This window comes from Somniosus microcephalus, unplaced genomic scaffold (assembly GCF_052327205.1).
Source record: "Somniosus microcephalus isolate GS21.2 unplaced genomic scaffold, FLI_Smic_1.0 unresolved_chr4, whole genome shotgun sequence".
NCBI lineage: Eukaryota > Metazoa > Chordata > Chondrichthyes > Squaliformes > Somniosidae > Somniosus > Somniosus microcephalus.
This window is the reverse complement of record NW_028225182.1, coordinates 38,785,903-38,808,285: the sequence shown is the minus strand read 5'-3', so window position 1 is coordinate 38,808,285 and position 22,383 is coordinate 38,785,903. Positions and strand designations below refer to the sequence as shown.

At 49.2% G+C, this 22,383-nt stretch overlaps 1 protein-coding gene across 7 annotated transcripts in view; it reads right to left on the bottom strand.

The window, feature by feature from the left end:
* Positions 1–22,383, bottom strand: part of LOC147090581 (uncharacterized) — a 142,026-nt gene that overhangs the window by 57,741 nt on the left and 61,902 nt on the right. For all 7 annotated transcript variants that reach the window (XM_085977342.1, XM_085977341.1, XM_085977340.1 and 4 more), the window contains 6 exons: positions 18,551–21,376; positions 11,575–11,687; positions 6,664–6,790; positions 3,819–3,942; positions 320–447; positions 145–225 (listed from right to left, as the gene is read on the bottom strand). In XM_085977342.1, the coding sequence (XP_085833468.1) occupies positions 145–225; positions 320–447; positions 3,819–3,942; positions 6,664–6,790; positions 11,575–11,687; positions 18,551–21,376 (3,399 nt within the window). The remainder of the gene's footprint in view (positions 1–144; positions 226–319; positions 448–3,818; positions 3,943–6,663; positions 6,791–11,574; positions 11,688–18,550; positions 21,377–22,383) is intronic.

The window sequence follows — 22,383 nt, the reverse complement described above, 5'->3', positions numbered from 1 at the left end:
CGCTTGCGCAGAAATTTAAAGGGACAGGTCGTGCAGAACAATACGCAGCTCACCGGAAACATTGGCCCACGCCACATGCAGGTCCCACCACCTTACTGTGGCCACATAACACCACTTTAAAAGATCCAAAAGGCAGTTACGTACACGTTTTCCGAACTTTTCTCTTCTTTGCCGGGATCGGGGAGTCCCAGTTGGACTTAAGCTTTCGTTTCTTGCCCTGGACAACTTTTAAAAACAAATCATTGTATTTAACAAAAATAATTAATTTCTCCCATGATAAGTGTGCAGGTATCAAAAATCAATCAAGCCTTCAACTTACTTGCTGCAGATTTCTGAACTTGCTGTGGTCTACGCAATCGCAGGGCATGGCCCAGCAACAGCTCCCCGTTGCACTTCACCGCTCGATTTAGGTCCTTTCCGGAGAGAAAAGTTACCTGGCCGCGTTTTCTAAGGGGGTTAGGGGGAGGAGAGGAAAAACACAGAACATGAGGTAGGAAGGCGGTAGGGAATTTACCGTGTTACTGGGATCAAGCTGCAGTGTGTTCAGCGCCATTAGCAACTCCTCAGATAATGAAGCAGTCCATGCCCGCATGCAGCAAGGCCTGGACGACGATCAGGCTTGGGCTGATTAAGTGGCAGGTAACATTCGCGCCACACAAGTGCCGGGCAATGACTGTCTCCAACAAGCGAGAGTCTAACCGCCTCCTCTTGACATTCAACAGTATTACCATCGCTGAATCCCCCACCATCAACATCCTGGGGGTCACCATTGACCAGAAACTTAACTGGACCAGCTACATAAATACTGTGGGAACAAGGGCAGGCCAGAGGCTGGGTATTCTGCAGCGAGTGTCTCACCACCTGACTCCCCAAAGCCTTTCCACCATCTACAAGGCACAAGTCAGGAGTGTGATGGAATACTCTCCACTTGCCTGGATGAGTGCAGCTCCAACAACACTCAAGAAGCTCGACACCATACAGGACAAAGCAGCCCGCTTGATTGGCACCCCATCCACCACCTTAAACATTCACTCCCTCCACCACCGGCGCACCGTGGCTGCAGTGTGTACCATCTACAAGATGCACTGCAGCAACTCACCAAGGCTTCGACAGCATCTCCCAAACCCATGATTTCTACCACCTAGAAGGACAAGGGCAGCAGGCGCATGGGAACACCACCTCCTCCAAGTTCCCCTCCAAGTCACACACCATCCTGACTTGGAAATATATCGGCCGATCCTTCATCGTCGCTGGGTCAAAATCCTGGAACTCCCTCCCTAACAGCACTGTGGGAGCACCTTCACCACACGGACTGCAGCGGTTCAAGGCGGCGGCTCAACACCACCTTCTCGAGGGCAACTAGGGATGGGCAATAAATGCCAGCCTTGCCAGCGACGCCCACATCCCGTGGAAGAGGGAAAAAAAAAGCTGCCATCCAGTAATGCACCCAAGACAGTAAGGATCAGCACACTGTTTGACTGCAGAAAGTGTTATCCGTGGCTCAGTGGGTAGCACTCTCGCCTCTGAGTCAGAAGGTCGTGGGTTCAAGTCCCCCTCCAGAGATGCGAGCACAAAAATCTAGGCCGACACTCCAGTGCAGTTACTGAGGAGTGCCACGCTGTCAGAGATGCCGCCTTTCTGATTAAGACGTTAAACCGAGGTCCTGTCTATCCTCTCAGGTGGACGTAAAAGATGCCCTGGCAGTACTGGAAGAAGAGCAGTGGGAGTTCTGGGCCCAATGTTTATCCCTCAATTAACGTCACTAAAAACAGATGATCTGGTCATTATCACATTGCTGTTTTGCGCAAATTGGCTGCTGCGCTTCCTCCAATACAACAGAGGCTACACTTCAAAAAAGTACTTCATTGGCTGTAAAGCGCTTTGGGACGTCCTGAGGTTGTAAAAGGTGCTGTGGAAATGCAAGTGCTTTCTTTCTTTGCCCTCCCCAGGGCTGCTGATGCCAGCTCTAACGCCCCACATTCCTGTGAAGGAGAAAGCCCAAATTGTGCGCTGAGACTCAGGCTTGTCCCAGTGCACAAGTCGGGCTTTCTCCTTCACAGCTCCTCTCGCTTTAAGGTCGCCTTGTGTCTTGTTCCCGCTGCAGCTGTACTTAGGCCCAGGGTGGCAGGGACAACAAGTGTAGACTTTTGAGATACAACTCAACGAGACCTTCAAAACGGCCAGCCTGATTGGCCTCCGGCTGCAAAAGTTTTGCAAGAATGACTTGGCACTTAGTCAAAATGGATGGCGGCATTTGCACGAACTGGGTGGCTTGATGCGTCATCAGAAGCTTCAACCAAGAAAAGTTCAACGGATGACACGGCAGCGGGAAGTTTTTTTTTTGGGGCACAAGAGCCAGAAAAGCGCCATCGTCCTCCCTCACCCACCCAACAATCTCATTATACAATGGGCAACACTTCGCACATTCACTCACAACCAGCACCAGCAATCTGCAAGTGGGTTTTTTTTTTTGCATTGAAGGATTACAGTCGATGTACAGTTCTGCCATTGGCCCACGGGTGTGGCGGTGTACTGGGTAATGGTTATAAATGATGTTAAAAATTCTCATCCTCATTTTCAAATCCCTCCACGGCCTCGCTCCTCCCTCTGTAACCTCCCCTAGCCCTACAACCCTCCGAGATCTCTGCGCTCCTCCAATTCTGGCCTCTTGAACATCCCCTATTTTAATTGCTCCGCCATTGGTGGCCGTGCCTTCAGCTGTCTAGGCCCCAAGCTCTGGAATTCCCTCCCTAAACCTCTCCGCCTCTCTCTCTCCTCCTTAACACCTACCTCTTTGACCAAGCTTTAGATCAAATGCCCTAATATCTCCTTATGTGGCTGTGTCAAATGTTGCTCGAGAACGCTCCTTGGGACGTCCTGAGGTTGGCTCCTTGGGACGTTTTACGACGTTAAAGGCGCTATATAAATGCAAGGTGTTGTGGCTGGCTGTTGGTATACAGCAACCCAGAGGTCGAGAAGTCAAATCCCACCATGGCAAGCTGTGCCACTCTGTTGGATTGTCTTTAAAATTCAACTGGTTCACAAATAACCTTCAGGGAAGGGAACCTGCGACCCCTACTTGCTCTGGCTATTAAAGGGTACAGGGAACAAGCACAAAATAAGTGGAAACAGAACACACCTGCAGACCACTGTCCCAATGAAAGAAAGACTTGCATTTCGAAAGCGCCTTTCACGACCACTGGACGACTCAAAGTGCTTTACAGCCAATGAAGTACTTTTTGAAGTGTAGTCACTGTTGTAATGTAGGAAACACGGCCGCTAATTTATGCACAGCAAGCTCCCACAAACAGCAATGTGATAATGACCAGATAATCTGTTTTAGTGATGTTGATTGAGGGATAAATATTGGGCCCAGGACACCAGGGATAACTCCCCCTACTCTTCTTCGAAATAGTGCCATGGGATCTTTTGCGTCCACCTGAGCGAGCAGACGGGGCCTCGGCTTAACGTCTCCTCCGAACGACGGCACCTCCGACAGCGCAGCGCTCCCTCAGCACTGCACTGGGAGTGTCAGCCTAGCTTTATGTGCTCAAGTCCCTGGAGTGGGACTTGAACCCACGACCTTCTGACTCAGAGGGGAGTGTGCTACACACTGAGCCACAGCGGACACGTGAATGGCGATCACGTGCATCACCAACGCTCCCTTTAAGCTGTGGCGTGGTCGTGCAGAGTTCTGGAGGTGCCGTGCAGCCGGCTCACCAGCTTTTAAATGGAAAAACAGTGCCATGCGCAGAATTTTGAATGGGCCGCGCGGCCCCCCAGAAAAAGATTCGAGGGAACGTTGTGCATCACTGTACCTGGATTTCTTGATGCTGATGGATGTGACCGACAACTTTCTCTTCATGAAGAAGCAGATGATAGCAATCTGCAGCTCGCCAAAGGTCTTCGAAGAATCCAGGTTACTCACAATTAGTTGAAGTGCTGTTTTGAAGGAGAGAGAAAAAAAAACCACACTCAGTTGATACATCTGCTGTGTAAGCCTGAACGCTTTCTTCGTGGTCTGCTTTCCAGGCCGACGTGGCCAACCTACCGCCAGCCCGTCTCAAATCTTGAAGGACATTTTGCACTGTCGCCGAAGCCCTTCAGCAATCTCCCCTCGGCCTTGATGACCGATGGCGAAATGCTTGGAAGAACTGCGACATACGGAATAGATTCCTTACCTCACAGTACAACCTGAATGATCAAACCTTCCTCGCAAACTGTGGATAACCATCAAACCGCCTCAGAACAGGTCACGGTAGAGGCTGCCACCTTCTCCATAGATGGAAGATTAAAGCATCCCCATCCTGCGACTGTGGAGCTCCTGATCAGGCCCTGGAGCACATCATTGAGCACTGCCCTCAGAGGAAATTCGCAGGCAGCCTACAAGATATCCACGCTGTTACACCGCAAGCTTTGGCCTGGATATGACTTGGATAGTGACATTTGATTTGCTTTGCTACTACCATACGAAAGATGATTATTCTCTGAAACTACGAGTCATCAGATCTCTCCCCCCTGCCCTCCCAGGAGAAACTGCGGGGTCGATTTTCCTGGAGCCATCAGGCGGGGTTTCAGGCGTGTGGGGGGGGGGGGGGGAATCCTGATTTCGGGGGTCCTGACACCATCCCACCTGTTGTGTATGTACCTTTAAGGGAATAACTGGTCTTAGACTGCAGTACCGGCAGTGACCACCCCTGTATAAAAGGCCCTAGCAGGCTTCTGTAGTTTCAGTTTCAAGCTGCCTCTTGTTCAGTAAAGTACCTGTTAAGCTGTTCTCCCGAAGTCTGTGTATTATTGAGGCGCGGACTTTACACCGCCCAAAACCCACCTTCACGTAAGTTTCAGGGGAGGCGGGTACCCGCCCCGCACTGGGACCCGCCGACCCGAGGCGGGAAGGGACCAGTGCCAATTAACTGCCTGTTAACAGGTAGTTAACAGGCAGTTTTTAGCCTAATCCCTATTTTGAGGGGTGTCGTGTGGGATTCCCGACGGCTCCAAACCACGCCAGGTTAGAGCAGGCGGGTTGAAGGACTTGGAGGGGTCGCGATGTCAGCGTTCAGGTGAGTGATGGGTGCATGAGTGCAAAGGTAAGTGTGTTTGATGTGTCTAAAGTGTGTAAAGAAGTTTAAATTACCTGAACTTACCTTAACAGCCTTTCTTCCTGTAGGCGTCGGGAGTCCATCACTCAGCCGGCACTGAAAGCAAAATGGCTGCGAGCTGTCAAAAGTGACAGCCTTCAGCTTTCATTGCCGGTGAGACTTCTAACTGAGTCTGTGTAGAAGGACTCAGGTTAGAAGTCAGACTGTCAGTGTTTGACAGCTTCAAACAGCTGTGAAACACTGATATTTCATCTGTCAAGACCTCTTGACAGATGAAATTTCAGTCTGTGACGTCACCTGTTGCCGGGTGGCCCTTAATTGGCCTGCTGAGCCCGCTGGGCGGGCTTAACAAGGTCAATCAAGGGAAAATTGTGTGGATTGGCCGAACGTCGATGTAGGCGGGACTAAAACCCGAAAGTTGTAGTCCCGCCTCCTTCCCGACAGCTTTATGAAAATCTAACCCCGCGTGTTCAAACAGGTTACCACTGAGCATCCTGTATTCATGTACAATTGGTAGATATCTCTGGGCAGGTCAGTAGAAATAGCTGCTTTTAGAGTAATGTTATTTTAAGCTGTTCTGGTTTTTTTTTTTTTTTTAATTCATTCATGGGATCTGGCCAGCATATATTGCCCATCCCTAATTGCCCTCGAGATGAGCCACCTTCTTGACAACTGAGTGGTTTGCTAGGCCATTTCAGAGGGCAGTTAAGAGTCAACCACATTGCTGTGGGTCTGGAGTCACATATCGGCCAGACCGGGTAAGGGCGGCAGATTTCCTTCCCTAAAACGACTTTAGTGAACCAGATGGGTTTTTAACAACAATCCAGTAGTTTCATGGGCACCATTACTGATACTAGCTTTTTACTCCAGATTTATTTAATTACAAACTTTCGTTTATCTGGAGGTTAAATGTCCGGAAAGCTGTATCCACCGGCAAAATTCAGGAGTCGGTTCAGGTAAGTTTTCTTTCTTTGTTGCTTTTTTTCTCCAGTCAGGCTCTGCAAGGTCTAGCTGAAGCTGTTGCTTAGCTACAGAGACGCTTGCAAGCTACGGCCGACTGTTTTGAAGCTGCAACAGGGTTTGTTGCTTCACACGGAGCTTCTGAGCTCCGTATGTTTTAACATTAGCACTGGTTTGTCCGTCAGTTTTGATGGGACGGCAACAGCTCGGTCCCGTCAGTGCCGGATACCAGAAAGTTTCCTGTAACTGAATTTAAATTCCCCAGCTGCCGTGGTGGGATTTGAACTTGTGTCTTTGGGCATATTAGTCCAGGCCTCTGGATTACTAGCCCAGCAACGTAACCACAATGCTCCTGTTCCCAGTTGTGTGTGGGGAGGGGGGGGGGTGAAGAAATCGACTGCAATTATTGACACTTCTCAGGAGCCCCTTGCCCTTTCTCTGAAAGACAGTGCTGGCTTTGTGGAAAGCAATTATTACGAGCGCACGGAAACAGAAGGGATGTGCTAGTAAGTCAACAAATGGAGACACGCAGCTAGAAGTCCCCGAGGACCCTCTGAGGTTTGAGGGAGCCATCTTGGGGGCATTGTTTTTACTCGGTTACCTGGCTTGGTCGTCGCGTCGCTTTTCTCCATATTCTGCTCCTCTGCTTCCTGACCCAGTTTTGCTGCAATCACGATAGGCTGGTCACTTACTCCTTCAATCTTCTTGTCAGCTTCTTTTACTCCTGCCTTGAAGTTAAGAACAGTGTGAAAACCAATGTCACCGAATGAATTCGTCAAAAAACAGTAGAAGAGCTTGATACGGTTACTGACACACAAGGTAGGAGGGTGTCCACACAGTTTCCCCCTCTTCCCACTCTCGCACTGAGGCGAAGAGGGGCGGCGGGGAGTGGGGGCGGAGGGAGGAGGAGGAGGGGGCGAGGCGGCGGGGAGAGGAGGAGGGAGTGGGGGCGTGGAGGGGAGGAACCGGAGGGGAGAGGGGCCCGGAGAGGAGAACATAAGATGTAGCAGCAGGAGTAGGTCATTTGGCCCCTCGAGCCTGCTCCGTCATTCAATAAGATCATGGCTGATCTGATCTTTGCCTCAACTCCACTTCCCTGCCCGCTCCCCACAACCCTTGACCCCCTTATCGTTCAAAAATCTGTCTATCTCTGCCTTAAATATATTCAATGACCCAGCCTCCACAGCTCTCTGGGGAAGAGAATTCCAAAGATCGATGACCCTCAGAAGAAATTCCTCCTCATTTCCGATTTAAAAGGGTTTCGCCTTATTCTGAAATGATGTCCCCTAGGTCTAGATTCCCTCACGAGGGGGGAAAAATCCTCTCTGCATCTACCCTGGGAGCCCAGAGGGGAGAGGGGGGGCCGGCTGCGGAAGGGAGAGGGGGGAGCAGGCCGCGGAGTCGAGAGCCCGGAGGGCAAAGGGGGCGCGGGGGGAGGGAGGAGGAGGAGGAGCGAGGGAGGAGCAGAGGGGGAACGGGGAAGAGGGAAGTGGAAGTGTAAGGGGTAATCCCGGCAGAAAACACCTTTCCTCTCCTGATTCCCTCCCTCGAGTACAATTCCACAGATGTTAGTGGCCTCTAATTAGCAGGCCAGAGGACAACATCCCAACATAAGCCTGTGGGAACCATGCGGAGGTGGATCTCTGCTGCCATTGTTGGCCCGAGACCAGCACGTTAACAGTCAGCGGCATCTGTCCAAGTAAAAGAAACCTTTGGTGCAGGCAATCATCCCAGGCCTCCTCCCTCACCTCTGAACGTAGTCCTTCCCCCCTCTCAATTGGGAATGGCTTTGAAAGGGGTACACAGATGGATAATAACTTCAGAACTGGATGTGGAAGACTGCTAAAATGCTCCTCAGTGATCTTGGCTGGGGCAGTGGTCGAGGCGCTGCCGGTGTTCAATGCAACCTTGGCTGGGGAAAAAGGAGGCCATTTGGCCCATTGAAGTCCGTGCCGGCTCTCTGTGGAGCAATCCAGTCAGTCCCATTCCCCCGCTCTATCCCCGTAGCCCTGCAAGTTTATTTTCCTCAAATGCCTATCCAGTCTCCCCTTGAAAACATTGAGTGTCTCCGCTTCCACCACTTCCGTCGGCAGCGAGTTCCAGGTCCTCGCCACTCGCTGCGTAAAAAAGTTTTTCCTCACATCCCCCCGTATCTCTTGCCCAAAACCTATAATCTGTGTCCCCTAGTCCTTGTACCATCAACTAGTGGGAACAGCCTTTCCCCGTCTAGCCGATCCAAACCCGTCATAATCTTGTACACCTCGATCAAATCACCCCTCAACCTCCTTTGCTCTAATGAAAACAAATCCAGCTTCTCCAACCTGTCCTTGTAGCTAAGATCCCCCATCCCCGGGACCATTCTGGTAAATCTCCTCTGCAACCTCTCAAGGGCCTTCACATCCTTCCTAAAGTGTGGTGACCAGAACTGGACGCAATACTCCAGTTGTGGCCTAACTGTGGGGCCCGTGAGAAAGTGAGTCTCTGCTACTGTTGGCAGCCTGAACAGTCAGCTCGCACGAATGGTTATTATTCACATGTAGACCGTGATGGCGCCTAACTTGCATTTCTATAGCGCCATTCACGACCAACGGACAACCCAAAGCGCTTTACAGCTAATGAAGTACTTTTTGAAGTGGAGTCATTGTTGTAATGTAGGAAACACGGCAAGCCAACTTGTGCACAGCAAGCTCCCACAAACAACTACTTCTTCTTGGGCAGTCCCTCGGAACCGAGGATGACTTGCTTCCACATTAAAAATGAGTTCGCAGGTGACTGATGAGTCCAATGCGGGACCTACAGTCTCTGTCACAGGTAGGGCAGACGGTGGTTGAAGGGGCGGGTGGGTGGGCTGCTTGGGTTGATGTGCGCTCCTTGCGCTGCCTGCGCTTGGCTTCCGCTTGCTCCCGGCGAAGAGACTCGAGGTGTTCGGTGCCTTCCCGGATGCTTCTCCTCCACTTTGTGTGGTCTTGGGCCAGGGATTCCCAGGTGTCGGTGGAGATGTTACACTTTTTCAAGGAGGTTTGAGGGTGTCCTTGAAGCGTTTCCTCTGCCCACCTGGGGCTCTCTTGCCGTGCCGGAGCTCCAAGTAGAGCGCTTGTTTTGGGAGTCTCGTATCGGGCATGTGGACAATGTGACCCGTCCATCGGAGCTGATTGAGCGTGGTCAAAGCTTCAATGCTGGGGATGTTGGCCTGAGCAAGAACACTGACATTGGTGCGCCTATCCTGCCAATGGATTTGCAGGATCTTGTGGAGGCAGCGTTGGTGGTACCTCTCCAGTGCTTTGAGGTGCCTGCTGTACATGGTCCATGTCTCTGAGGCATACAGCAGGGCAGGTATCACTTGCTCTGTGGACCATGAGCTTAGTGCCGTGTTTGAGGTCCTGGTCTTCAAACACTCTCTTCCTCAGGCGACCGAAGGCTGCACTGGCACACTGAAGGCGGTGTTGGACTTCGTCGTCGACGTCTGCCCTTGTTGACAGTAGGCTCCCGAGGTATGGAAAGTGGTCCACGTTGTCCAAGGCCTTGTCGTGGACTTTGATAATTGGGGGGCAGTACTGTGTGGCGGGGGCAGGTTGGTAGAGGACCTATGTCTTACGGATGTTTAGTGTAAGGCCCATGCTTTCGTACGCTTCAGTGAAGGTGTTGACGATGGTTTGGAGTTCGACCTCCGAGTGAGCGCAGACGTGTTATCTGCATACTGTAATTCGACAACAGAGGATGGGACGACCTTGGATCTGGACTGGAGGCGACGGAGGTTGAACAGTTTCCCGTTTGTTCTGTAAATTAGCTCCACTCCAGTGGGGAGCTTACCGAGAGTGAGATGGAGCATTGCAGCAAGGAAGATCGAGAAGAGCGTTGGTGCGATGACACAGCCTTGCTTGACCCCGGTTCGTACGTGAATTGGGTCTGTGGTGGAGCCATTGGTCAGGATCACGGCTTGCATGTCGTCGTGAAGCAGGCGGAGGATGGTGACAAACTTTTGAGGGCAGCCGAATTTGAGGAGGGCACTCCATAATCCCTCACGGTTGACAGTGTCGAAGGCCTTTGTGAGATCAAAGAAGGCCATGTACAGCGGTTGGCGCTGTTCCCTGCATTTCTCTTGTAATTGACGTGCGGTGAAGATCATGTCCATTGTGCCCCTTAGAGCTCTTCGGCCATTGGGGGAAGACGATTGAGGAGGATTCTTGCGATGACTTTCCCTGTGGCAGACAGCAGGGAAACTCCTCTGTAATTACCGCAGTCGGACTTGTCACCTTTCTTGAAGATCGTCACAATTACAGCGTCTTCGAGATCCCCTGGCATGCTCTCCTCCTTCCAGATAAGAGAGGCGAGTTCATGAATTCACGCCAGTAGTGCTTCTCTGCCATGCTTTAGTGCCTCGGCGGGGATTCCATCTGCTCCTGAGGCCGCTTTGTTCTTCAGTTGTCAGATGGCTTTTTCAACCTCATGCAGGTCTGGGGTTGACAAATAGCAACATGATAATGACCAGATAATCTGTTTTTAGTGATGTTGATTGAGGGATAAATATTGGCCCAGGACACCGGGGAGAACTCCCCTGCTCTTCTTCAAAATAGTGCAACACGAACTTTTATGTCCACCTGAGAGAGCAGACGGGGCCTCAGTTTAACGTCTCATCCGAAAGGCGGCACCTCTGACAGTGCTGCACTCCGTCAGTACTGCGCTGGGAGTGTCAGCCGAGATTTTTGTGCTCAAGTCAATTCAATTCAATTCAATTCAAATCGCTTTATTGGCATGATGACAAGGTACATTTTATGTTGCCAAAGCATCGAAAAACATTTATGGTTGAACACATAAACGCAGATCTATCCATACAGTGTATAAACAGATATATCCCTGAGTGTATAAATATACATTCATATAATTTGTATATACTCTTTTCTTATATTTAGTGGTTGTCCCTCTGTTTATGGCAAGCTGTAACATCATGTGCCGCTAAGGTTACACAATTTCTCTGTTCCCCGAGTAGGTATGGGAGTTTTTGGTCGTCATTCAAATTTCTGAATTCAGGGCATATTTTTGTGAATTTTGGGTAGAAATTCTCCCTTATGCCCTGATATTTTCTACAAGCTGTGAGGAAGTGCATCTCTGTCTCTGGAGTGACACCGGAACCCGCGACCTTCTGATTCAGAGGCGAGGGTGCTGCCCAACTGAGCCATGGCTGACACCGATACTGATCACGGTCCAATGACAATCTGCCAATGTGCGGCATCAAGGTCCGCACGTGAATGACCATTCGTGCGAGCTGACTGCTCAGGCCGTCAACAGCAGCAGAGACTCACTTTCTCACGGGCCCCACGGTTGGGATGACGCCAGTCATTTCCTGACTGCCAATTAGAGGCCGCTGACACCGATGGAGCTGCACCCAAGGGAGGGAGTCAGACGAGGAGAGAGAGAGAGAACGCGAGAGAAAAAATATTGTGCGCCAATACCTTTTAAAGAACCAAGGAATGAGCATTTTAAACCACTCACTAACATTATATATGCCTTTTACCTTCTTCATTTGCTGCATTTTCTTCATCACCCTTTCACATCTCCTTTCTTCACCCACTGTCAGAGGTTCTGCATTGACTTCCTCCTCAACATCTGCCTCCGATTGCACAGCTCCTAGATATGAAAGAGTATGAGAAACTAAAAGCAACTTGGCAAACGTCAACAGCATGCTCATCTCGCGACTCTGAATAGTGCACTGTCCCATCACCACCAAATCCAACATTCTCCTTGAGTGGGGCACTGCACAGTAAACTGGCCTCAGACCGACGAGAAAGGGGAGTGACGTGCACGGATCGCATAATTTAACATTAGTTGATTCGGAAATATTCTACACGTGTTCCAAGAATTTTGTGGAAGTGGTTTATCCACTGCAGTGTGTACCATCTACAAGATGCAGTGCAGCAACTCGCCAAGGCTCCTTCGGCAGCACCTCCCGAACCCGCGGCCTCGACCACCTAGAAGGACAAAGGCAGCAGGCGCATGGGAACACCACCACCTTCAAGTCACACACCATCCTGACTTTAGAAATATATCGGCCGTTCCTTCATCGGCGCTGGGTCAAAATCCTGGAATTCCCTCCCTAACAGCACTGTGGGAGTACCTTCACCTCACGGACTGCAGCGGTTCAAGGCGGCAGCTCACCATCAACTTCGAGGGCAATTAGGGATGGGCAATAAATGCCGGCCTTGCCAGTGACGCCCAGATCCCATGAACGAATAAAAAAAAACATTTAAAAACATTTGTTACAGTGGGAGGGAGTTTGGATCATCTGGAATTACGGGAATGGATTGGGATGCTGTACAGTTGCAGTGAATGGGAAAGAATTAGATCCAATGATAATTCTGTAGAATGGGAAAGAACCGAACCCATTTGAATTCTGTATGGTGGATGAGATGAGAACGAATTGGATCCATTGTCATGCAGTTAGAGTTGCCTCGATTGGAACTCTATACAATGGGAGCCCTGTGAAAGGATTGAGCCCAGGGGAATTCTACACAATGAGAGTGAATGGAAAGTAATTTGGTACATTGGTATTCCCTGCTTGGTTTGGGATGGATTCATCCAGAGCCAAGATATAAGGGGAACATCTGTTAAAATCACAAAGAAAAAACATTTTCTCCTGCTTCACCAATATCATTTGTAGATGGTTTCTGACCATACAGGCAAATTTATGGGTTCCCATTGGGATCTTTAAGAGGGTTGGAACCTTCCATCATTGCAAGCAAGTTTTCCTATACAGCTCCACGTTACAGGAAGGAAAAAAAGACCCTACATCTGACACATGTCCACCACATTCATTTTTGGTCCAAAGGGTCTTCGGAGACCCATCACCAAGAGTCTTTGGTTTTGTTAGGTAAGGGCATTAAGTATTATGGAACCAAGGCGGGTGGATGGAGATAAGATCAGCCATTTGATTGGCGGAGCAGGCTCGAGGGGCTGAATGGCCTCCTCCTGTTCCCATCAGTCTCCTGATCAAGCTACCAAATTTACACAGGTAGTGTCTGATTGCCTGACATGGAGCGCACACCCTCTCTGTGCGTAGGGACGCACTCCAATTACCTGAACACAGAGAGCGCAAAGGCACGGCTTGGCAAGGGCTCCCAAAGTGTGTGCAGGAGTACGAACACACTTCAGTGTTAGAGGTGCTTAAAAAAAGAAAGCCAGTTCTTTCCTGCTGCTGCTTCTGACCTCGGTGAGCAGCTGCCTAACAAAGAAACATAGGATTACATAGGATATTCAGCATAGAAACAGGCCATTCGGCCCAACCAGTCCATGCCGGCGTTTATGCTACACTCGAGCCTCCTCCCATCTTTCCTCATCCAAATCTATCGGCGTAACCCTCTATTCCCTTCTCCCTCATATGTTTGTCTAGCCTCCCCATAAATACATGTATACTATTCGCTTCAGCGACTCCCTGTGGGAGCGAGTTCCACATTCTCACCACTCTCTGGGTAAAGAAGTTTCTTCTGAATTCCCTATTGGATTTCTTGGTGACTATCTTATATTGATGGCCTCGAGTTATGCTCTTCCCCACAAGTGGAAACATTGGCCCAGAAATTCGGGCACCAACGCATGCGCGAGAAACCGGCACTTCCGTTCCTCTGAAAGAAGGGGTTGAGAGGTCGAACCTGTGCGCCGGAGAGGCTGCGCGTGCACATTGAACTTACGTTTTTTTCCCCAGGTTTCTCCGGGAGGGCAAGTCTCCAGAAGTTAGACATGTAAAAAGCAGTCGCAAGGCCTGCTTTTAACAAGGTAAGTGGCGAATTAATTAAAATTAAAACATTTTTTCCACAGGTTTATTATTTTTAAATACTTTAAAGAAAGGTAAGTTTATTTTTAGCCCCGTTAGAAAATGTAATTAATTTTTTCAAAAATTTAAATTATTGTTTAAAAGTTATTTCATGTAATTTATAGTTTATTTTAAAAATGTGATAAAAAAAATTGAGGTTTTAGTGATGTTTTGGGACTTATAGTATTTATAGGTTTGACAGGTGAATGAAGCATTCCCTGCTACCATTGGCTCTCCATGGCCCACGTGATCCCAGGGAACGCTTCGAACAAACTGCGCCCCTGGGATACGCAAGCACTGCGCGCCGGCAGTTGGAGGAGGCCCAGGATCGCAATCCCACAGCTCAACGGCCAGCGCGCTAGGTAAGTGCAGGTCGGGGGCTTGCACCCGCGGGAAGCCCCCCGACCCGAATTTCTGGGCCAGTCTCTCTGTATCCACTCTATCAAAACCTTTCATAATTTTAATGACCTCTATTAGGTCACCCCTCAGCCTTCTTTTTTCAAGAGAAAAGGGACCCAGCCTGTTCATCCTTTCCTGATAGGTATACCCTCGCATTTCTAGTATCATCCTTGTAAATCTTCTCTGCACCCTCTCCAGTGCCTCTATATCCTTTTTATAATATGGTGACCAGAACTGTACGCAGTACTCCAAGTGTGGTCTAACCAAGGTTCGATACAGGTTTAGCATAACTTCCCTACTTTTCAATTCTATCCCTCTAGAAATAAACCCTAGTGCTTGGTTTGTTTTTTTTATGGCCTTGCTAACCTGTGTCGCAACTTTTAGTGATTTGTGTATTTGTACTTCGAGATCCCTTTGTTCCTCTACCCCACCATGGACTCGTACCATCCAAGTGATAAGTGACCTCCCTATTCTTCCTACCAAAATGTAATACCTCACATATATCTGTGTTGAAATTCATTTGCCAATTATATGCCCATTCTGCAAGTTTATTAATGTCCTCCTGTAATTTGTTGCAGTCCTCCTCAGTATTGACTAATCCCCCCAATTTGGTGCCATCCGCAAATTTAGAAATTGTGTTTTTGATTCCAAAGTCTAAATCGTTAATGTAAATTGTGAACAGCAGTGGTCCCAGCACTTGTTCCTTGTGGAACACCACTACCCACCTTCGGCCACTGTGAATAGCTACCCTTTACTCCCACTCTCTGCTTTCTGTCCTGAAGCCAGCCAGCAATCCATTCTGTTACTTGTCCCCTGACTCCGCATTCTCTGACCCTGTTCATCAGTCTATTATGGGGTACCTTATTGAAGGCCTTTTGAAAATCCTGATAAATGACATCTACTGCATTACCATTGTCTGCTCTCTCTGTTACCTCTTCAAAAAATTCAATGAGGTTGGTCAAGCAAGACTTTCCCTTTTGAAATCCATGTTGACTATTGATTATTGGCCCAGAAATTCGTCTCTCCACGGGTGAGTACGCACGGGGTACTCACCCGTAGGCCAAATGGAAGCGCGGGTTTCCTGCATGCACTGCGCATGCGCGGGAAACCGGCACTTCCGATCCTCTGAACGAAGGGGTTCAGAGGTCGAACGCGCGCGCAGGGGAGGCGGCGCGTGTGCTTTGAACTTAGGTTTTTTTTTAAAACAGGTTTTCACGCGAGGTTAAGCCTGTAGGATTTACACATTTAAAAAGCAGGCGTAAGGCCTGCTTTTTACAAGGTAAGTGGTCAATTAATTAAAATTAAAACATTTTTTCCACAGGTTTATTATTTTTAAATACTTTAAAGCAAGGTAAGTTTATTTTTAGCCCTGTTTTTTTATAAAATTATTTTTTTCAAAAATTTAAATTATTGTTTAAAATAGTTATTTAATGTAATTTGTAGTTTATTGAAAAAGTGTGATGTTTTAAAAAAATGTATTTGAAAGTTTAATGCTATTTTGAGGCCCGTAGTATTCATAAGTTTTCACAGGTCTTCCTGTCAATCTTATGAATGGGCTTTTCCCTCCTCCGATTGGCTGCCCATGGCTCACGTGATCCCAGGGGACGCATCGCACTAACTGCGCCCCTGGGACACGCAAGCACAGCGCGCCGGCAGCTGGGCCAGGCCCTGGAGCGGAATTCCACGGGGCCCTGGAGCTCAACTGCCGGCGCGCAAGGTAAGTGCAGGTCGGGGGCTTACAACCGCGGGAAGCCCCCGACCCGAATTTCTGGGCCATTATATTTTTGATTTCTAGATGTTCTTCTAATTTCTCCTTTAGTAGGGATTCCATTATTTTCTTACCACCGATGTTAAGCCCCCTTCTTAAATATCGGTATTTCATTAGCTATCCACCAGTCCTCTGGCACTACACCTTTTTCTAACGAATTATTAAATATGCGTAGCAATGCCTCTGCTATCTCTTCCCTAGATTCTTTTAAAATGCGTGGATGCAATCCATCCGGACCAGGGGTTTATGAGTTTGATTAATTTATTTAATATATCCCCTTTATTTTAAATGCACTTATCTCATTACTAATCTCATCATCCAATGTCATGTCCACCTGTTCTATCTCCCTGGTAAATACTGAAGCAAAATAATGATTTAATATTTCTGCCATCTCTCTATCGTTACCTGTGGTATTGTCCTGACTATCCCTTAATTGATGTGCCTGTAAAATATTTTACTATTTTGTTTTATGTTCCTTGATAATTTAATTTCATAGTTCCTCTTCGCCTCCCTAATTGTTTTTTGACTGCTCTCCTAATCTTTTCGTATTCTCTCTTATCATACACTGCTATCTGTGTACTTAATGTATGCCTCTTTCCTTACCCTCAATTGTTCCCTTATGGCTTTATTCATCCATGGAGTCTCATTTGTGTTTAGTTTGTTCTTTTCTTTTAGCAGAATATATTTTTCCTGCACTCTGTTGAACACCGTTTCAATGTTTCCCATTGCTGTTCTACATCGTTGTTTGCCAATTTTGTTGCCCATTTTTATTTCCCAAGTTCTATTCTCAGCCCCTCAAAATCAGCTTTTCTTCAGTCTATTAACCTGGTTTTCATCATACTTATGTCCTTCTCAATTATCATCTTAAAGCGTATTATATTATGGTCGCTACTGCCTATATGTTCCCATACCTTTACTTCTCTTATCTGCTCTGGTTCATTCCCCATTACTAGATCCAATATCGGAACACCTCCGTTCAGTCCGTAAGGGTGACCCTGAGCTTCCGGTCGCCTGTCACTTTAATTCACCGCTTCACTCCCACTCTGATCTCTCTGTCCTCGGGCTATTGCATTGCTGCAATGAAGCTCAACGTAAGCTCGAGGAACAGCACCTCATCTTTCGATTGGGCACTTTACAATTTCAGATAATTATCCCTGCCCCCATTTTTCATGCAGTATGATTTTTGCCACTCCCATTTGCAACATTTTATCTTTCCTGCCTCTTACAAAAGTACAGGATGTTCTTTCAATTCCTTCCTCCCCTCCCCCCCACTGTCTCTGCACCTGCTTAATATCTGTTACATCTCCAGCTTTTTCCAGTTCTGATGAAGGGTCCCAGACCTGAAACGTTAACTCTGTTTCTCTCTCCACGGATGCTGCCTGGCCTGCTGAGTATTTCCAGCATTTTCTGTTGTTATTTCAAATCCTCCCTTGTTGGGCTTTTTACATATTGGGCTAGAAAGGAGTCCTGTACACATTGTAGGAACCCCAAAAGGATCTTAGGATGTGCCTATTCACAACAATTGATCCTGTGGCCTCAAAATGGGCAGGCAAAGTTACATATCTTGCCACCTTAGCAGCAGAATAATACACTGCGCATTACATGTGTAACGTTCCTATCCTTGCGAAACAGTGTCTTCATCAGCTTAGTGAGCAACGGCACAGGAGATCACTAATAACATTAAAAAATATACAGCGATTCAGAGTTACCCGAAACTTCTCCCATCCCCCAACGTGTCAGGTACAGTATATGTGATTGGACATATTATATTATTACAGCAAGCAATTAGGAAGGCAAATAGAATGTTAAGACTTTACTGCAAGGGGGTTGGAGTATAAGCATAAGGAAGTCTAACTGCAATTATATAGTGCTTCGGAGAGACCACACCTGGAGTACTATGCACAGTTTTAGTCTCCTTACCCAAGGAAGAGTTTACTTGCCTTAGAGTAGGTGTGACGAAGGTTCACTAGATTGATTCCTGGGATGAGAGGCCTGACCTATGAGGCGAAGTTGAATAGAATGGGCCGATACTCTCTGGAGTTTAGCAGAATGAGAGGTGATCTCATTGAAACGTGTAAAATTCTTAGAGGGCTCGACAGGGTAGATGCCGAGAGGCCGTTTCCCCTGGCTGGAGAATCTAGAACTAGGATAAGGGGTCGGCCATTTTGGAACGGAGATGAGGAGAAATTTCTTCACTCAGAGGGTGGTGAATCTTTGGAATTCTCTACCCCAGAGGACTGTGGATGCTCAGTCGGCGAGTATATTCAAGATCAAGATCGATACATTTTTGGGCTCTAAGGGAATCAAGGGATATGAGGATCGGGCGAGAAAGTGGAGTTAAGGATGAAGATCAGCCATGATCTTACTGAAGGGTGGAGCAGGCTCGAGGGGCTGAATGGCCTACTCCTGCTCCTAATTCTTATTATATAGGTGTGCGTTGAGATCAAAAGCTTTTAAAGTTCAATAAAACTTTCTAGGTGCCAAACTCAAAACTGATTGGGTGTGCTAAAACATCCTTACTTTCAGTCCATTCTTTGGGTTGATCCCAGCCCGCGGTCATCTCCATTCGCTCCGATTTGGTAACATCTACTCTAGCAGTATGTGGCCCTTCACTCCTCAATTCCTTTACTCCATAGCCAGCTGAAAACTGTATTGCACCAATCGGTGACACCGGGACAGCGACCTCTCCAGCCTGATGAGTCTTGACTGACATCGTAGCATGCGCAGAGACATCAGCACTCCCCGATTCATGGCCTGCCTGCACGGTGGAGTCGGATTTCCTCCTCCTCTTCCTTCTTGTTCGCCTCGATCGTTTTTGGGTCACCGAGCCCGTCGGCCCCTCTTGGTTTCCCGAGCCTGCAATCGTGGCCGGTTCGCCACCTTTATCGGCCTGGATTACCTGCTCTTCCGGCAGAATGAAAGCTGGCGCTCCCTGTACGTCCAGCAACTTTAACACAGCATATCCATCGCGGTTTTCTTCTTGAACTTTGGACGCAGAATCCGTTGGCGGAGCCCCGGTTGCCCCAGTAACGACGTCTAAAATGTTAGCTCTGCCGTGAGTCGGCGGGGAAAGTTTTTCTAACGTTAACTCAGAGTTCCCCTCCGCTTCAGGGGTGAGCGCAGCATCCCAGCGCTCGACTGAAACGCTCATCTGCTCTGCCACACATTCTGCTGGTTGAAGGGCCACCGAGTCTTCACTGATATTCAAAACGTCAGTCGTTTCCTTACCAAGGGAGCGTTTCTCCAAGGGTTTAATATCAGTTCCTGTATTCTTCAATTCACGAACATCCAGCTCGTCGAAAGGTAAAAGCAGCGAACCTCCCTCACCTTCTAAACGTTGTACATCGGAAGCCACTGAAGTCCCCATGCTTTGATATTCAGCTTCCTCTAGGGACATACTCAGATCTTCTGTATTTGTTACTCTCTGTTTATGTCGCAGGTGTAATTTCAAAGACGGATCACATTCAGTCTCGGAGATGGGTGACCTCGGAAGGCTTGTTCCCCCAGCTTCAGTCCCGGGGATGGGTGACCCAGGAAGACCTGTCCCTTGAGCTTCAGTCCCTGAGGACCCGGGAAGGGTCTTATCTCCAGTTTCAGTCTCCGAGGACTCGGGAAGGTTCTTATCTCCAGTTTCAGTCTCCGAGGACCCGGGAAGGTTCTTAACTCCAGCTTCAATCTCCGAGGACTCGGGAAGGGTCTTATCTCCAGCTTCAGTCTCCGAGGACCCGGGAAGAGTCTTATCTCCAGCTTCAGTCCCTGAGGACCCGGGAAGGGTCTTATCTCCAGCTTCAGTCTCCGAGGACCCGGGAAGGTTCTTATCTCCAGTTTCAGTCTCGGAGGACTCGGGAAGGTTCTTATCTCCAGCTTCAGTCTCCGAGGACCCGGGAAGGGTCTTATCTCCAGTTTCAGTCTCCGAGGACCCGGGAAGGGTCTTATCTCCAGTTTCAGTCTCCGAGGACTCGGGAAGGGTCTTATCTCCAGCTTCAATCTCCGAGGACTCGGGAAGGTTCTTATCTCCAGCTTCAATCTCCGAGGACTCGGGAAGGTTCTTATCTCCAGCTTCAGTCTCCGAGGACCCGGGAAGGGTCTTATCTCCAGTTTCAGTCTCGGAGGACTCGGGAAGGTTCTTATCTCCAGCTTCAATCTCCGAGGACTCGGGAAGGGTCTTATCTCCAGCTTCAGTCTCGGAGGACTCGGGAAGGTTCTTATCTCCAGCTTCAGTCTCCGAGGACCCGGGAAGGGTCTTATCTCCAGCTTCAGTCTCGGAGGACTCGGGAAGGTTCTTATCTCCAGCTTCAGTCTCCGAGGACCCGGGAAGGGTCTTATCTCCAGCTTCAGTCTCCGAGGACTCGGGAAGGTTCTTATCTCCAGCTTCAGTCTCCGAGGACCCGGGAAGGGTCTTATCTCCAGTTTCAGTCTCCGAGGACCCGGGAAGGGTCTTATCTTCAGCTTCAGTCTCCGAGGACCCGGGAAGGTTCTTATCTTCAGTTTCAGTCTCCGAGGACCCGGGAAGGTTCTTATCTCCAGCTTCAGTCTCCGAGGACCCGGGAAGGTTCTTATCTCCAGCTTCAGTCTCCGAGGACCCGGGAAGGTTCTTATCTCCAGCTTCAGTCTCCGAGGACCCGGGAAGGTTCTTAACTCCAGCTTCAGTCTCCGAGGACTTGGGAAGGGTCTTATCTCCAGCTTCAGTCTCCGAGGACCCGGGAAGGTTCTTAACTCCAGCTTCAGTCTCCGAGGACCCGGGAAGGTTCTTAACTCCAGCTTCAGTCTCCGAGGACCCGGGAAGGTTCTTATCTCCAGCTTCCGTCTCCGAGGACCCGGGAAGGTTTGTCGCCCCAATTTCATTCTCCGAGATGGATGACCCAGAAAGGTTTGTCCCATTCGCTTCGGTCTCGGAGAGATGTGGCTCAGGGAGGTTCATCTGTACAGCCGGCACATTCTCATTTGCCCATTTGTTTGGTGCAGCATTTTCCAGATGCCTTTCGTTTGCTGAAGGGCTGGGATTGTCTGGTTTGGTAACAGGTGCCAGGCCAGCGAAGGCTGTCCCAATTTCTCCGGCATACTGTGCACATTCCGCCACGTGCTCTTGATTTCCTGTTGTTCCACGAAAGGTTTCACTGAACAATTCAGAGATTTCCCTTTGGCTTGCAGCAGCATCGCTGCGCGAGACGGGCTTCGCCTCTCCGTTTACCTTCTCCTTAAACAAATCACCACGTTCAGGCCCTGGAGGCAGGCTCTCTGAACATTCAACATCCGTTCTGTCCTCGTGGCTTTCAGCCGCAGGAAGCGTCTCCTCACGGCATTCAGCATCCATTCCCTCCGCCTTCTCTTCCTGTTTTCCAGACCCTGTTTCACAAGAAAGCCGCCAGTCACTAACACAGAATTCCAATGCTTACTTTGGCTCCCTGCAGCCTTCAGGTGCCGAACCTGTTGGAAAATCTTGGCGTCCTTTCCCCCCCCCAGCCCCCGTCTTATCTGCACTCTGAAAATCTTTACTTTGCAACAGCATGGGCGGCGAAGAGTGCCTCAATCCTGCACGGCCAACTCGTTCTCGCCGCTCGTTCTTTTTCCAGCTTTTCTGACCAAACGCTCTTGCACAGCCCTCGAGGCACAGCAACCGATTACATGCTCCAAAGATCCGGCCACACCCGGCTTCTGGGCCAATCAGCATTACAAAAAACCTGGCCACACTAAGACTCAGTTGATCCCGTGTTGCACGCAACGCTGCCGCCTGTCACTTTTCATCAAGGCTTTTGGCAGCCAAACAAAGAATTAAAAAAAAATACAGCAAAAGCACGCTGTTAAAATAAAACTTTTGCTTCAAACTTCTCTCAAACCTTTGAGGCCGAGCGTGCTGCGGTTAACATTTATTAAATATTTTTGCAGAAGAGCTTGGCAATTAAAAATTTACCACCCCTTTTACTTTCCCCTCATTATCCCCCCCTCCGCTAGAAGGCACAGACGGACGGTGGGGTAGGTTCCCCCGTGGCACCCACCAATAACTTGGGCGCAGAAAAGTATCTCAAGGCAGGCAGCCCTCTGGTGCCTCACTGATCCCCTGTCCTCTCCCCCCACTCTCCGATCCCCCGTCATGTCCCCCCACCCACTACGATCCCGTCATCTCTCCCCATCCCCTGCCCTCCCCCATTCTCCCCCGATCTCCCGTCATCTCCCCGCCCCACCCCACCCGCCCGATCCCCTGCCCTCTCCCCGCCTCCGATCCGTCCTCTCCCTCCCACCCCCGACGTCTCCCCCCACTCCGATCTCCTGTCATCGCTCCTCCCCGCCTCTGATCCCGTCCTCTCCCCCATTCTCCCCGCCTCCAATCCCCCGCCCTCTCCCCGCCTCCGATC